This window comes from Ambystoma mexicanum, chromosome 2p (assembly GCF_040938575.1).
Source record: "Ambystoma mexicanum isolate Mex_15411 chromosome 2p, UKY_AmexF1_1, whole genome shotgun sequence".
In the NCBI taxonomy this organism is placed as follows: Eukaryota; Metazoa; Chordata; class Amphibia; order Caudata; family Ambystomatidae; genus Ambystoma; species Ambystoma mexicanum.
Genome location: NC_090923.1, coordinates 1,255,619,069 through 1,255,636,091, shown reverse-complemented (window position 1 = coordinate 1,255,636,091; position 17,023 = coordinate 1,255,619,069). Strand labels below are relative to the sequence as shown.

Genomic DNA, 17,023 nt, shown 5'->3' with positions numbered 1-17,023 from the left:
TTGTTGATGTAACAAATTTTCGCAATCTTTTGTAAATGCTGCGCACTGTTAACCGAGGGGAGGCTTGCGTTTTGCAAATAATAAAACAAACAATAAATCTCACTTTCAACTCAACTCCTCGGGTACTTTATACTTTCCCTGACCTTCCCCAAAAAATTAAAAGTCTCAATAGGTATGCTTCTTTGGGGCTTCAAAGCTTGCAGACAACGAAGACAAAATTGGGGGCCTTAGAAAGAGCCAAGCGAGCCGTTGCAGATGGGAGAGAAGCCAGTTCGCATTTGCACATTGAGGCGCACTACATAGATGGATTCGAAACTTCAAGTTCTCACATATGGCTTTACTACGGGATGTTGCAAAGAAAGAATGTATGCTCATTTCTAGTGAAGGTCAGGGGCTTTGATTTTCAGCTTGCGCCCTGAAGAGGCCCACAACTCGCACTGGCAGTATAAGGTTCTATTGTTTTTTGACCTTGAGAGACAGGGACCATGCCGAAAGAACTTCATTTGAAGGGGGGGTGGTGCAATAACGTAAGAGACGATAAGGCAGAAAATTCTGAAACTAGACTGAGTTTCATCTTAGTTCAGTATACGAAAAATCGTTGTCAAGAGCACACAGTGGGATTTACGGACTGCATTACGCAGAGACGCAATGGAAATTGCAAATATAATGTAAGTAACTCTTTAGACGCTTTTATACCGGAATGAAGAATTAATGAATGGATGCATAAATGAATGAAGAGCTTGGAAAACGTTTGTGGGATCGTCCTTGTAGCGGGCACATGGGCATGCAGGTCCACATTCCACACGCATGTAAACAAACAGTCGTTTCTCATTGTGTACTAACCTCAATTTATTTCGTTACTTTTCGCATTGATTTTAGAGCCGAACATACTCCATTGCACTATCCTTGAAAGCAAATAGTTTCAGCTCGGCCGTAATAAATAAAATGAATATTAATAAAGATCGGCTGGCGAGACTAATTATAAATTTTATGTTTTCAAAACAGGTATATCCTTCCCTTTTGCTACTGCCACCAGTTTCAGACACCGGCAGATGTTTTTTTTTTAACCGCCAGCTGCAGCTTAATGTAAACAACTGCACAATTCTGATGATCTTATGGGACGATCGCCAAAGACCCATATGCCCTTACGCGGTACTAGCGGCTAGAAGCAACATATCAACCTTTACGCTGGCCTAGTGCCTTCTTGATGGCACAGCCTTGCGGTTCAACATGCGACAAAAGTGCTTCTTTTAACGAAAACCAACACCCTGTGTACCATAAAAGAACAGCGCGTGACTCACGATAAACTTTTACAGATTTGCAGATAGAGATAAAAGAAAATAAATGGCTTTCGGAGTTCATACGGCAATTGCTGAATATTCTATAAACATTTAATGTCAAATAAATGTACTTACCAAATGTACCGTGTTGCTGTTTGATTTGAAAGTACAGTTTCATATTCCGAATTGTGGTGCGCTGTGTTGTGAGTTGATCTGTGTTGGTTTCCGGGTTCTGTGTGAAGTCGCGTAGAAGACGACTGGGCGCGTTTGCCTACGCAGCACAGAAACGTCACGGAGAGGGGCGGGGAATATGAATGTTTTGATAATGTCAGGCTCAGGGGCGGCGGATATGATTTAGTGCCACAAAAGCAGGTCAGCCAGGGCGATGGGGGAAATGATAGGATTATCACAAAATGGCAGCTCCCCGATGCCTGTTTTCGCATGCGTTTAATGGACGAAAACTCGGGTAAGGCCCATAGGAAAAATCGAGCGACTTAGGCTTAAAAACACATGGCCGACCCGTAGGGGCAATACAAATTTTTTACCGAACCATTCCTTTAACCTTGGTTCTAACACAGGTTGGTTTGGTATCAGTCTCTCCGACTAACCAGCTGTGCTGTCTTTACTGGCGCTGCTTTGTTGTAGGAGCCAAGGACAGTACCACAGCGGCAGCTGCTTCTCCCTGCCTTGGTTACCGACGCAGGAGATCCCCGGGTACCTCCGACACACAATGCAGGTTTGTTCAGCTTTAGTTAGCGGTCTTAGTTTTCAAGGTTCGCAAAGGTAACGGTCTGAAAAGGTCAAGGGCACTTCCCTCCTTGCAACCCTCTCTGGTTTCGCTGTCTTTCTCCTTGTTTTAAACTGCCATCTTGGAACCGCAGTTTCCTTGTGTGCTTTGCCTCACTCAGGGTGGGCTTTTGTGCTCCACCTTTTATCCGTGTGGGGAAGTGTGAGTGACGTCAGGTGTGTGTAATGATCAGTAATTGCCTGACATTGCCCGACCATTGTATTGGGACATGCCGGGTAGACGGCTCTGGTGTTAGTCTGTTTTCGCTCATGCTGAGCTGTTGGTGAGGAAGTGTTTGTGTCGGGAAAGGGGTTTGGGGTGGTAGTTCCTAGGTATCCTGCCTGGTAGGAAGGGGAAACTGTATTACAGGAAAGGAGGATAGTGGTATTCCACTTCCACTCCTGGAATATCCCTCATCCAGGTGATCCTCCCGCACTGGTCCACCCCCAGAACTAGACCCAAAAGTGATGACAGTGTCCTGGCCACCTGGATGACAGATCCCAGGGGACTAGCGGGTGAGACACCTTCAGGTTTCTCACAGTACCGAATGGCATAATGCAGAATAATGATAATAGAAGACAGTCTGTTGGGATAAGTGAAGATGTGTTTTCGGAAGCCTGAGGCGGTAGGGACAGGAATTGGATTATTGATATTGATCCAGTGAGACAGGGTTAGGTCAGAGTCTGTTGTTCAGCCACGGTCTTTGACTGTGTTGGAGGTAAGGGGTGCGGGGGGAGAGAGTGCAGAGGAAAGCGGGCCTGGACAGTGGTTGCAGGAGTAGAGTTGTGTTGCCATACACCATGATCTCGCTTTTCTCCAGGTTAAGGATGTGGTTTGTTACCATCCATAGGTCAATATCACTGAGGTAGGCTTCTAGGTCAGGTCGTGGATCAGAGCTGGTTTGGGGGATTCTCAGGATAATTTGGGTGTTGTCAGCCTAATTGTAGCACGTGAGGTTGTGCGAGCGGATGATCCCTGGGAGAGGCGTCATGTAGAGGTTCAAAAGGAGAGCAGAGAGGCAAGAGCCCTGGGGTGCTCTGGTTTTCACAGGGCGAGTGGAGTAGGTAAAAAGGGTGGATGACAGCGATTTGTTTCCCGTTAAGGAATGAGGCAATCCAGTTGAGTGCTGAGTCTGGAATTGCGAGGGAGTGGAGTTGGTTGTGAAGGATTGAGTGGTTAACGGTGTCAAAAGCCGCTGAGAGATCAAGGACAACTAGTGCAGCGCAACCTCCAGAGTGATTCTGAGGTTGTTCCAGATAGAGATCAGTGTGGTCTCAGTCCCGTGGTGAGGCCGGAAGCCTGACTGAACGGGGTCTAGTAGGTTGTTGGATTCAGCAAAGAAAAGCTTGAGCTGAGAGAAGGCAGAGTGGTCAACTAGTTTCGCCAGGGATCTGGTATGGGAAAAAAACCTGCAATTGATCGGTTGGAGCGTGTCGAGACCTGCATTTTTCAGAAGGCGTTTGACATGTGCTACTTTGAAGGGGTCTGGGAAGATGTCAGGAGGTGAAGGAGTCATGGAGTATGGACCTAGCCTGTTCTCCTGCACACGTAGAGAAGATTTCTTTGAGGAGAGAGGTTGGACATGGGCGAAGGGGGGACCCGAAGGGTTTGCTGCTGGACAGCAGTTGGTGGTTCTCCTCGCTCGATCTTGAGGGCTTTGTGTTGGGTGGGGGGTGAGTTTTGCATAGAGGGTGGCCATCCTGTTCAGTGCTGTAATGTGGACGTGATGGAAGAGGGAGTTGCAGAGCGATTGCGTGGACTTCGTGGGGGCAGTGGTGCAAGAGGGCTTCATGAATTCTGAGATGATCCTATGGAGCCCTTTACTACTGCTGTGGCAGTTCAGGATTCTTTTATTGTAGTCATTTTTTTTGGCCTTTCTGATCTCGGATTTGTGGTTACAGTGATGAGTGAATAGGATTTGCTATGTTTATTTTTTAGATGTTCGCCATTTGCGCTGAAGGCAGCAATTATGGGATTTGACAGTCTTCAGTTGGGTTGTGAACCATTCAGAGGTGGGTTCTTTTCAAGTGGGTAGCGTGGTGGGATGGGGAGAGAGAGAGAGAGAGAGAGAGAGACAGAGAGACGATCATTGAACCAAGAGTCAAAGTATTCGATAGGTGGGGGTCTATCTGTGATCGCGAGTGAGCGTAGCAGGGTTTCAGCCAGGTCAGGCAGTATCTTGACCATGTGCCAGCATTTGTGATCATGTGGTGGGACAGGTTGGGCCTTGGGGCCGGTATGCGAACAGAGAAAGGCAAGGCTGAATGGTCTGTCCAGATGAGGGCTTTGGGACTGGACACCGAAACGAGGACGAAGGCGCTGAAGATTGGATCAAGGGTGTGGCATCTGTTGTGCATGGGACCTGTTCAATGCTGGGAGAGGTTGAGTGCCTCTAGGCTGTCCACCGGGGGTTGGGTCATGAAGTTGTTGGCTACACCAGATATTATTTGTATTTATTTTATTTATAAAGCGCAGCCAGGCCCGGGGGCATACGGGCGCCTAAGTTAGATCTGGTTACAGTTACAATTAAAAGCAGTCAACAAAAGGTTACGTTACAGTTACAGGTAGGTACATACTTAGTGTTGCAAATGCATACATACATAGTCTAAGATAAATACATTAATTACAAAAGTGTGCAGTCAGCAGTCAATCATGCTAGGATCAGGAGGTTAGGCTGTCATAGAGTCCATGTTGTGAAGTCAACACTTTGTGTTGTGTTTGAATAGGTTAAATGAAGGTTCTGCTCGCAAAAGCGCAGGGATTGTGTTCCATAATTTAGAAGCTTGTACAGGGAAGCTAGCTCCACCCGAGTTATGAAGTTGGAATCTCGGTATGGACATAGTGTTAGCTTGTGCTGCTCTGAGTGCTCTTGAAGTGTGAGGTGTATGTTGGTAAGGTATGCTGGTGCAAGGTTGGCCCTGGCTTTGTGTGTAAGGGCCAGAGTTTTGAGGGATATTCTGTGCTCGACTGGGAGCCAGCGTAGTTTGCGTCTGGTCTCAGAGATGTGCGCCTTTTTGGGAATGTTGAGGGCAGCCCTGATGGCATTATTTTGAATTACTTGCAGTTTGTTGATATTTTTGTGGCTAGTGCATAAGTAAAGGGCATTACAATAGTCTATTTTGGATAGGACTAATGCTCTAGCAAGAGTAATGCAATTGGGTGAGGAGATAAATGGCCTACATGCAGTGATCAGCTTACAGGTGTAAGCGGCTGATGATGCTACTGCATTAGTTTGTTTGGAGAAGGATAAGGTGGCATCGATGTAGATACCAAGGGTTTTAGTATTATTTGACACAGGGATGAGATTGCCATCTATGGTGAAGGACTTGAATGCGGGATTAAGATTTTTGAGTTTGGCGTGAGTGCCAAGGATGATCAGCTCGGTTTTTTCGTCATTGAGACAAAGTCCATGATGTGCCATCCATGCTTGTATTACTGAGTAGATTTCATTAAGGGTTTTGCTGTCTGTTTCATAGTTACCCGAGATAGGAATGAGTATCTGGTTGTCATCCGCGTAATTGGTATACGTGACACCCAGATAGTCAAGGATATCAAAGAGGGGCTTTGTGAATACATTATAAAGTGTTGGGGACACACAAGAGCCTTGCGGGAATCCACAAGGTACTGGTGAGGGTTCAGCAGAATCAGTGGGAGAGAAGACCCTCATGGTTCTGTTCACCAAGAAGGAACTGATCCAAGCCGTGGCTGCGTCTGAGAAGTGTGCTGCAGTTTTCAAGTGGTGACAGAGTGTTTGGTGGTTGATCAAGTCAAAAGCTGCTGACAGGTCAAGCAGTAAGAGGAGTGCCAGTTTGCCATTGTCTTTCAGGATTTGGATCTGGGTCGTGAGATCTATTAAAGCAGTTTCCGTACCGTGTCTCGGTCGGAAACCTGATTGCCTGAGTCCTAAGAGATGGTTTGATTCTAAGTAGGCCTGTATTTGTAAATAGGCTGCTCTGTCCAGTATTTTTAATAAGAAAGGTACAGTCGTTATCGGCCTATAGTTAGACGGGTTGGCTGGGTCAAGTGTAGGTTTTTTGAGGAGTGGTATGACCCACGCGTCTTTTAGGTTATCAGGTACTACTCCAGATTTGAAGGATGCATTGATGAGGTTGATGATGAATGGTGCCAGATTGTGCGCGGCAGCTTTGATGATCGGGGCAGGGCAGGCATCACCTTGGCAATTTGAGGGTTTAAGTTTCCTGATGATGTTTTCTACTCTCCAGGTTGAGAGGGGTGAGAAGCTGGAAGGTTTACAAGTTGACTTAAAGGTAGGTGATTTGTTTGGTAATTGTTTGTAGGCGAGCTATTTTATCTAATAAGGCCTTCTGAATATTACTACACCATAGTGCGTCAGTAACACATTTGTCTGTAGGGGCAATGGGGGATTCTAGTTCTTTCAGAATCTTAAAAAGTTCTTTTGTGTTGGATTCCGCTTGTGTAATCCTTTTGTTATAGGTGTCATTTTTAGCAAGAAGGATGGCTTCTTTGTAGCTGGAGGAGGCTAGGGTAAGCTCAGTCTTATTGGATGCTGTGGGATGTTTTTTCCAGTGTGCCTCAGCGGTTCTCTTAGTTTTGCGTAATTCTCTTAACTGCGGTGTGAACCAAGTGTTAAGGTGACGCTGTGGTTTAGGTTTCCGTAATTTTAGGGGGGCGATGGTATTCAGTGCTTTGAGTATAGCCTGGTTGTAGATATCCACTAAAACTGTGGGGTCAGCATCTGAGTCAATATTGTTCAGGATGGGGAGTAATATAGGTAGGAGTTTGTCAGGAGTAATGTCTTTCTTATTTCTCGTGCTGGTGGCTGGGGCGATGATAGGCGCCAGGTGGGATGTGTTGGCTTTGATAGAAAAGGTTATTTTATGATGATCCGACCAAATGCATGGGTCATTGGATAGGAGGTCAATAGAGCAATTGAGGTGAGTGAGCCAGTCCAGTGTTCTGCCTTTGATATGAGGGCTCGTGAATAATGTGCGTATGACCCATGTCAGATAAGGTGTTGGCTAGGTCATGGGCGTTAATGTTCTTAGGGTCGTTAAAACCGAGATTAAAATCCCCAAGTAAGATGGTTTGAGAATTAGGTTTGGTATTTGAGGTTATGAGTGATGCAATGTCCTCTATAAAAGAAGAGATGGGACCTGGTGGTCGGTAAATAAGGTGCATAGTTGCCGTGTGGTTGGGTGATATAGGTAGCTTGATGGACAAGGATTCAGCAGAGGGGATCTGAGCATCCTGGATGACTTTAATGTCGAAGGTATTTCTGAATACGAGGGCAAGTCCACCTCCCTTCGTTTGAGGGGTGTTTCTGTCGCATCTAATAATCATTCGGTATGGCAAGGGCCAGAGATGGACCGGAGGCAGCATTAAGCCAGGTTTCCGTGACTGCAAGGAGATCGAGTTTTTCGTGAGTTATAAAATCAGCGATGTCGAGAGCATGGGCAGAAAGAGACCTGGCATTCACCAAGGCTGCTTTAATAAGTTTGTCTTTTTGGGGAATTTTTTCTGGTGGTATAGGTAGGTCATGCAAAAGGACATGGGCTAGCTTGTCTGGGTCAATGGCCGAATTGGCAATGTTGTGGTCAATATGCGAATGTTTCATACTACGGACTCTTAATCTAGAATTTCTAGTTAAAATGCTAGGGTGGTGATAGCATGGACAGGTAGGTGGGCTAGTTCTAGAATTCAATCTAATGTTTCTAATAGCAGTAGTACAAGGTTGGTTAGGTGTTGGTCTAGTAGCAAAGTGGCGTATCCAGATTGCTGGATCATCCAAGTACGGGTTTGCAAGTGTCATGATGCTAGGCCACGAAGTGAGGGTGGTGGTTACCATACGTGTGCTAGTGTATGTATCTTGATTAGAATGTGGGTTAGGTTGACTAGTCACGCGTCTAGTATAGATATACAGTAGGTGGATGAGAGTAGTTAGGCACCAATACATGATGTGAGTAGCGTTGCTAGTAGCCAGGAGTTGCAAGTGTGGTCTATTAGCGACCATAAGGCACAACACAAATCAATCAGATATGGTCTGTAGGCGACCATAAGGCACAACACAAATCAATCAGATATGGTCTGTAGGCGACCATAAGGCACAACACAAATCAATCAGATATGGTCTGTAGGCGACCATAAGGCACAACACAACAATCAAGTGTGGTCTGTGGGCGACCAGAGGCACGACACAAATCAACTGACATTTTTTCAAACAGGTGCATCAGGGCACTAGGCCATCTAAATTCGAAAATCCACAAGAAGGCTTAATTGGCATTTTTCCCCAGACAGTACTCATTGCTTGTCAAGATACATGTATAGCAAGGATTAGAATGCAGTATGTAGACATCGGTACTGTGCAGAAGAAGGGTTCACTTAGGTAAGTTAGAAGTGAGTGAAATGCTGTTTATCACTTTGGTGGCAGAGCAAGTCACTGTGGCATCGAGCACGTAATAGGTGACTGTGCCGAGTGACTTCCGCAGGTGATGGGGGGCAGGCGCCCCAGCGGGTGGCGGGAGTACAAATAAGGTGTTGATAAGGTCGGAATGGTGCAGAAAAAGATAAAAAATGCCGGGTTAGGCAAGATGATAGGCACTGTAAGCGGTCAGAGTGCAATGGGACAGTACCCAGAGGAGGGGAGTAGTTCTAAGTTTCTTACCGCTTGTCTGTTGGGTAGCAGGAGGGATCAGGGTAGTGGTGGCCAAACAAGCAGAAGTCCTGGCCATTGGCACTGTCGGCACTGGACAGGCAGGAGCCTTTGTGTTTCCAGCCTTCGTGTTGGAGGCCGGCTCGGAGCCTGCCGGCTCGTAGTTGGTGCAGAAAAGGCACTGGATAGCCAATCAGGAGTTGGCTGCACACAAGGAGGAAGGAGGGGCAGCTCGGATTTCTCGGGCGGCCATCTTCGAAATGGCTGGTCTCCTCGTGTTGCTTAATGGAGAATGCCCGCACGTTGGGCTGCTGAGTGTGGTCCCAGCTAGTATGGGACTTTGCACGCAATTATTGGGCAAGGCAGTTTACAATACTGCAATTGTGGCGCGTTCCGCCGAAAAATGCAAACAAATAAAAGTAATTTCTTTGTGCAGGAGATTCGATGTAATAAGCCCAGGGGCTTACCTTGCAAGGGCTGTTGCGTTTAGTGGCCGTTGGCAGATGCAGGGGCCATGAACACTGCTCCCATAGTCCCATAGTAGAGCGAGTGAAGGATGGTTGAGAAGAGTGGTTTTTAGTGAGTCACAGAGATTGTACACACAATGTCCGTCGTATACCGGTGGCCTGTAGATGAATAGGAAACTGTGCGAGATAGTGGGTATCAGGGAGAATCTGACCAACATGTATTCGTAGTTCGCTGTGCATGGCTGGGTTTCGGTGAGTGAGATGGCGATGTGAGGTTTGTGGAGGGTGGCTACTCCGCCACATCTGGAGGGTCTGTTGTGGGGGATGAGCACGTAGTCAGGAGGGAAAGCCTTGTGTGCGACTGGGTTGAAGTCTTCAGCGAACCATATTTTAGTGATGAAGATGAGATCGGGATTGCCAGAGGATAGTAGGTCAAATATGCTGCGTCTGTTTTTGGCTACCGAGCAGGCCCTGAGAAAAGGCAGCAGGTGACTTGGTGGGAGGTGGTGCTTCCTCTGATGCTCGTGGCTGGACGAACATGGTGGGCTGTGTGGCCGGTGAGGCAGAGTCAGCGGGAGGCGGTGTGTTGGGAAGAGGCTGGAACAGTCAGAGTAGGCCGGTATAATGTTGGGGGAGAAGGAGTGAGGTTGGATGCGGGTGGAAAGAGTGAGCGTGCAGTGGCCGGTTTGTATGAAATGAAGGTAGGGGGGCAAGAGGGTGGGGGCGGCCAGTGAGTGGTGCTGGTGTGGTGTGTGGGTACTGGCTGACTGATGGATGGGGTGCAAGTCTGAAGTGAAGTGGAGGTGTACAGGTGGTAGGCGAGAGGTCCTGTTAAAAAGAGGGACAGTAGAAGAGTGAGTTCCAGACAGCAGCGCTGTGGGCGACAGGTAGGAGGACTGATGCAGGAGAGGTGAGGCATGAAGAGTCGACAGTGAGAGCCGGTCATTTTCCCCCAGAGTTGTGTGTGTTTGGGCGCAAGAAGTGTATGAGAGAGGGTAGGGGGGTCAGAGGGAAGAAGGGATGAGGCGATATTTCTGGAGAGAGCAGGGTGTGCCATGCTCAGAGAAGGGAAAGTGGTGCAAGGGGGTGGTCTGGAGTTGGATGGTGAGGGGATGCTAAGGAAGGGTGTGTGCGTCAGGGGAATGTGGGCATAGCTGGTGAAGTGGAAAGGGGTTTGACTGAGTGGAGGTTAGGGAGGGTGGTGGTGTGAGTGAGTCAGGCCCACTAAGGGGATGGCGGTATTGGTCAGAAGGGTGGACGTGGTGAGGCGAGGAGGGCAAGCGTGTCAGCGGGAGGACTGGGTTAGTGGAATGACATATGAGTGTTTGGTATGGTTTGAAATGGTGGGAAAGTCCAATGGGTTCTGGCTACATGGGGGGAAGGGGAGAGGGCGGAGGCGCAGATCTATGGGGTGAATTTCTGCAGGGAGGAGCAGATTTTGCTGTAGTGGCTGGGAGGATGAGTTTGAAGCTCCAGAGTGCTCCTCTGGCTTGGGAGTTGGATGTAGCGTGGTGTGTGGAAGAATGGGGGTGAGGGTTACTCTCAGCGGTTGACCTGGGGCAGAGGTGTGCGAGGATGTGCGGAAGTGTGAGGCGGCGTATATGGTGTGCCAGATGTCTCTACTGGTCTGAAGGACGAAGATGGTGTTGTGAGAGGGCGGAGGATATGGGGGCAGAGTGCAAGGTGGTTCCGGAGCTGGGGAAGGAGATAGAAAGGTGTGAAGGTGGAGCTCGAGAATAAAATGCTAGAATGGTGGTGTGGCTGTGGGCGGAATTGCTGTTTTGAGTGAGTGTGTGGTAGCTTGGTCAGAGTTGAGGGGGCGCAGTGGGGGTTCTCACTCCATTTTTGTCAGATTGGAATTGCCAGTCATGTTAGTGTGAGGGAGCATTGCAGAAAGTGGGAGTGTTCGGGTCTTGGAGAGTCGCTGCTGTTAGGGAGCACTTAGGTCAGTGGTACCTGGGTCGAGTGAGGCACCCAAATCCAGCTAGATACCTATATTTGAGACAGTCGTATACGCATCAGCACCTACATTTGGGACACATCGCCCGAAATGGGGTACAGAAGTAATTGCGACAACACCCAGATTTGGGACACCTAGAATGAGGGAGAAAGGCACCTAAAATGGGGGCTCAGTAGTAAATGCAACACCACCTACATATGCCACACCTAAAACCGGGGCATAGTATTAACACCACCTAGAATTGAGACACCTAGATAGAGGGAGAAGCGCTTAAAGGTGGGCAACTGTAGTAAGTGCAACCAAACCTAGATTTGAGACACCTAGAATGGGGGCAACAGTAGTAAATGCAACAACTAGTTTGAGGGAAAAGCACCTAAAATAGGGGCACATCGGTAAATGAGAACACCTAAAATGGAGAGTGAATTATCACTAGCCAATGGTTATTGGCGAGTGCACATTTTGCACCCTCCTACAACAGACTAGACAAGATTGGCTACCATAAGTAGATCCGCCACTACAGAGCAGAAATTCTCAATGCATCTCATCCAGCTAAAGAGCTTTAACATATTAATAAAATGAGAAATCCTAATCCCTGCAGCAAAGTACCTTCACCAACTCAAAAATGATGGAATATCACCAATCATTTAGGATGCAAAGTATTAAACATACATCAAGTCATCAACACTGCAATAAAGAATGGAATTCGAGTCAACATTGAAACTCGGTCAATTACTTTCAGTCTATAACCCCATCAATGAACAGTTTTAAACCAATATCCACACTAATAAAACGATAAAGTATGCGCAGTACCCTGTATGTGCTCTACACATCTTGAAATTAAATTTAGTGAATATAATACTATTGTGCATTTAAAACTGAGGGGATTGTTCTGCCTTTCCCAATGTGTAAGCGTGGGATACCTATACCTCGAATTTAACCTAAAGGGCATTTCGAGTGTTTATACTGCTCAATGTGTATTGTTATTTGATAGACTACTTACAGTGCAAACAGATACTATGGAGCGGGTGCAGAGTGTGGAGCGGGTGCATAGAGTGTGGAATGAACGGGTGATGTATTGTGGAAGAACGGGTGAAGTATGTGGACGGATCACATGAAGTGTGAGGTTGGAACGGACGATGTATGGGTTCGAACGGATGAAGTTTGTGGGTGGAACCAATGAACTGGGTGGAACGGGTGAAGTGGGTGGAACGGGTGAAGTGGGTGGAACGGGTGAAATATGTGGATGGATCGGGCGAAGTGGGTGAATGGAACAGGGGAAGCAGCTAGATGGAACGGAGAAAGTGGGTGGATGAAACGGGCGAAGCATGTGGATGGAACAGAGAAAATAGGAGGATGGAACGGGTGAAGCTGGTGGATGGAACGGAGAAAGTACGTGGAAGGAACGGGGGAAATGGATGGAACGAGTGAAGTATGCAGATGGAAGGGGTGAAGTACGCGGGTGGAACGGATGAGGTGAATGAACGGTCGAAAGTGGGTGGAACCGGCAGAGTGGGTGGAACGGAAGAAGTGGGTGGATGAACAGATGACCTATGTGGATGGAATGGATCAAGTATGTGGATGGATGACACATGGAGAACGGATAACGTGGGTAGAACGAATTAAATGGGCAGTCCGGATGATGAAGGGACAACATGCATAGATCGGACGAAGTGCATTGATCAGAAAAAAATTCATAGAACTGAGCGAGTACATGCAATGGATGGAATGCATGTAACAGACAGGGGGCACGGAATGGACACTAAAAAAATTATTAGAGTGCATGGAATGATCTGAAGTGCATAAAACGGTGTGCATGGAACGATCTGAAGTGCATAAAACGATCGAAGTGCATAGAACGGTTGGAATGCATAAAACGAAGTGAATGGAACGCTGTAGAGTGAATGAAACAGTCTGGAGTGCAGGGAACGGTGTGGAGTGCATAGAACTATTGGAGTGCGCTTGATCTCAAGCACCCAAGGTAAACCACCATATCACAACTCCACGCTTACCCTCTTCTTTACACCACCACTCAACTAGAACACAGCGATACTATGACACCATTCGGTATAGCTGTTCTCATACCATCACTTGCCTCATACTCCCCATCATCCTAACTAAACACAGCTAGTTATACACCCACAAGCCTAGGCATTCTCCTCAGGCCTAACGCAGCCAGAATCGATCTGGATAACAACCTGCCAGAATGAACACATAACTCTTGATCTCCCAACCACCACACCTACCGCTAAGAAGCAGCTATCACACGAATACCACACCTGCTGCACACATGTCCGGTGCTCACATGCACCTTACGACTCTCTCTCCCTCCACTGACTTGAACTTCGGTTCCTGAGGGCGTTCAACCTACCTGCACCTTGAGATCATACCAATGGTACATAAGGCGATATATAAATGCAAAGTAACATAACATAGTGCCCTACATTAAAGCATTTTTGAGTCTAGATGATAATATACCCATAGGCACTATTGGTCTATTAAAGTGTACACATAAGAAATGGTTACGTGAGGGTAATAAAAACATTGGTTAAAGAATAGTGGGACCCCCAAGCTGCTGTCCCCAAACTGGCAGTATTATCAAAAAGTAAAATACATCTTCAATTCAGTACATTAAATGTGTTCTTGATTACTGTGAAATATGAACGTAATGGATATCTTAAATGTTAGGTAACGTGGATAGACACACACACACACACACTAAGTATTGAACGGTAATTTAAATGAAACATAACATTTGTATATATATGATGTTTAACCAAATTTGCGTTCTTTCGTTTTATTCATTTATGCATTAGAGTTTTGTCGAGCATAAGGTTTTTTTTAAAACAGAAAATGCTTCTTAAATCCAATTTAAAATAAAGGCTGCACATTACAGGCTGCTTTTGCTGACGCCCACCTTCTTGGCCCTTGCAGCATTGCGCAGGGTTATCACCTCATACTGTTTACTCCAGCTTCACCTACAATAAACCTGGCACATGATAATCTGCATTAACTCGCCGACTCCCTACGTTCCTTTATCGCCCGTTCATAGATAATCTATGCACCCGAAACGTGACTCTGACTGGGTCATCCGAGCAGTAGTCAAGGGGGCCCCCAAACCTTTTTAAAGTGACCTCCGCGAGCCCCGACACATCTCAGCCGGTCAGCTGAAAGCAACGCGCACACACAAGGGATATTCTAGCGTAAACTAGATTTTGGAGCAAACCGTTGCTCTAGTCTACACCATTGCGACCCCGATTCCCGCCCTCCCCTAGTTCTGTAACTAAAAACATGTACAACCCTGATCCTGGACCAACCATTAGTCAGGACATTGCAAAGTAGCAGCAGACATTACAATCAATGCATTCTTCTAGAAGATAATAAAAAATAAAAATCACAGAATAAAGACGTAAGGGATTGTTGGCAAGTCCGTGTAGCAAGAGATGGCAGACTGTAAGGAAAAGAGAGGCCCCCAAGATGCAACATCACTTAATGACATGAAAGAAGGGATATTGACGATATTTTCAGTGACGTTTATTTCGTAAATAAAACTCAGTTGTTCGGGTTTCTATAAACAATGCCTATTATACGAGATACTTTTTGCATGCATGCACAATTAATGAATTACTGCAAACTCGTGGAACTACCCTAGAGGTAATAACAATTAGACCAGCTAACTTAAAATATTCCGAAAAGAAAAACATCAAGACAATATAGCAGGGTCTCATTTTAAAAAAAAAACGTCAAATATAGAAACCCCCTTACCGCGAGCAACTCTTAAGAAATCCGCCAAGATACCCTCTGCAAGCATAAGATTAATTCTGCTAAAGCACTTTTGTTATACACGCAAAAGGAAAACAGAAACCCGGATATTAAAAAAAAAAGGTCCGGTTTTTTTCACCCTCTTTGAGGGCGGAAGGAAACGACAGACCACAGGAGGAGGAGGAGGGACGGAAATTGAAAGGGAGGACAGAAAACTCAGCAGTGAGAACGGAGGAGGAGCAAAGCAGAGATGTCCCATTTCAGAGGTAGGCCAGGAATTATTTCATAGTGGAATTAAAAGAGCACACCTTTGAATTAAAACGGGACTGTGGTAGGTCGGATTTGAAAACGTGCCTCGACACCACGCTTTACTTTGTTTTGCATGGCTCTGATTCTAGTTCGGCCAGATGTCCCCGGTCTGTTTTTTAAAGGAAAGACGCTGGCTTCACTTGACAATTACGCTTGTCGGGCGATAAGGGTATAACATATCATTGTATCCTAACTGCTGTAGTTTGATATTTCGAGGGTTACCTTTAGGGGGACTGAACGTTCGCTGGGGGTAACATTCGCTGCCAGTGACAAAGTAGGTGCTCGGACAGCTTTTCCCCTCCGGTATGGAAATAGAAGAAAGCCTCCCCTTGCCGCATTTTGCGTTTTGTTTTGTACCCATAGACATGGAAGAAGGGCGCTAAAATGATGATCGCGGTTGGCTATGGCTTAGCTATTCACGCGTTTGGTAAAGCCAACATCCCTACAGCAGCACGAACGTCATCTACGGCGTACAACGCAATATATCGCTAAAATACGTCCAACTGTTATGTTTTTGTTAACGTAAAGTTCTTGTTTAAAAAAAGTCCCAGTAATTCTAAAAATATCCTTTTATTTCTTCTGAAACCGATTTGGAGATTTTAGGCAGGTTTTGTTGTGCATGGATTCCCTCAATCAATAGTTGAAAGACGCCTCCAAAAACACGTCACGCGACGCCTCTGTTAAGCGTGTTTGTTTATTAAAAGGGACAGCCTGGGGCTATTATTTACGTTTTTGTTTGTAACTGTATCTTAAATGTTGGATTTGTGTCATGAGTGCAAAGCAATGGCATCTGGTGTTCGGCATATGATGATCTCGCTTACCATCAGTTGCATCAGGTTTTTAGGTGTCCTAGGCTGTGCCTGTCTGGAGCAGTGTCAATTGTCTGAAGGTCCGTGGTGTTGGCTACGGATAGGTTGCCTGACGCGACCCTATAAGACCTGCTGCCCGTTTCCAATCTCTTCTACTTTTCCCTGTTTATCGCTTGACGATATGATTCAGGCAAATTTACTAGACCCTCTCCTGGGGGTCCTTAGCCACCCCCGCGCCGACAGGGACGGCAGCAGCTGCCGGAGTACCGGGTCCGTCGCTCCCCTTCCCACCAAATTCAGGGCCAGTCAGTGATGCCCAGAGGAGGTGAGAACCGCAAAGGGGTGTTGGTCATTGAACCACACCAGGGGGCGAAGCACCCTGCGTCCTTTCCATACTGTATTAACACCACATGCACCTCACCTATTGCTCCTTGTCTGCTGCTTGTCATAATCATGACTGCAGACCTGCGGCTCTGAGCTGTCATTGGGTCGGACACTTCACACCACAAGTAGCAACTTCCAGGCTATACTTCAGGTCACGATTCTCATTTGCATATCCACGTTTTGATTTGGCTGTCAACGAAACTCACCATTTGACGGGCTCTATGGATTGATGAATGAATGTTAGGGATCCACACTGTGAGTCTCGAGACCAATCGGGGGCCAACGAGCCGGATTTTACCCTTGCTCACATTTTAGTGTATTGGATATTTATACAGCGCCTTGCACGCTACTGTAGTGGTCTTAAGGCGCCTCAGCCTTACCTGAAAGGTAGCTTTGTGGGTATCACCGGTCGTTAGAATATTAGGAAGGATGGAAGATTGGGGGGGGGGTGGATCGGTAAGGGAGAAAGTGGGGTGTTACCCAATTCAGTGGGGTAAAACGGATAGGATGTGGGGGAGTTAGTATGTTTGCTGTAGTAGTGGTGCATGTTTCTTAATTAGTGGAGAGTTTCGGGAATGTTAATCTCTTTTAATCAAAGGCTTCACTTTGATGGCATTCTGGCACTAGATGAAGTTGG

General features: G+C 46.7%; 2 protein-coding genes across 4 annotated transcripts in view; one reads left to right on the top strand and one right to left on the bottom strand.

Moving 5' to 3' along the window:
• The window catches only part of BUD31 (BUD31 homolog), a 136,941-nt gene extending 121,396 nt beyond the window's left edge, over positions 1-15,545 (bottom strand). Inside the window, exon 1 of one of the 2 annotated variants that reach the window (XM_069645568.1) lies at positions 15,416-15,545. The gene's annotated coding sequence lies outside the window, so the exon portion shown is untranslated. Of the gene's footprint in view, positions 1-14,887; positions 15,028-15,415 lie in introns of those variants that run through there. The other variant, XM_069645567.1, reaches the window with a different exon arrangement.
• Positions 15,035-17,023, top strand: part of PDAP1 (PDGFA associated protein 1) — a 150,826-nt gene continuing 148,837 nt past the window's right edge. Inside the window, exon 1 of one of the 2 annotated variants that reach the window (XM_069645564.1) lies at positions 15,035-15,150. In XM_069645564.1, the coding sequence (XP_069501665.1) occupies positions 15,135-15,150 (16 nt within the window). In that variant the 5' untranslated portion in view covers positions 15,035-15,134. Of the gene's footprint in view, positions 15,151-16,191; positions 16,328-17,023 lie in introns of those variants that run through there. The other variant, XM_069645565.1, reaches the window with a different exon arrangement.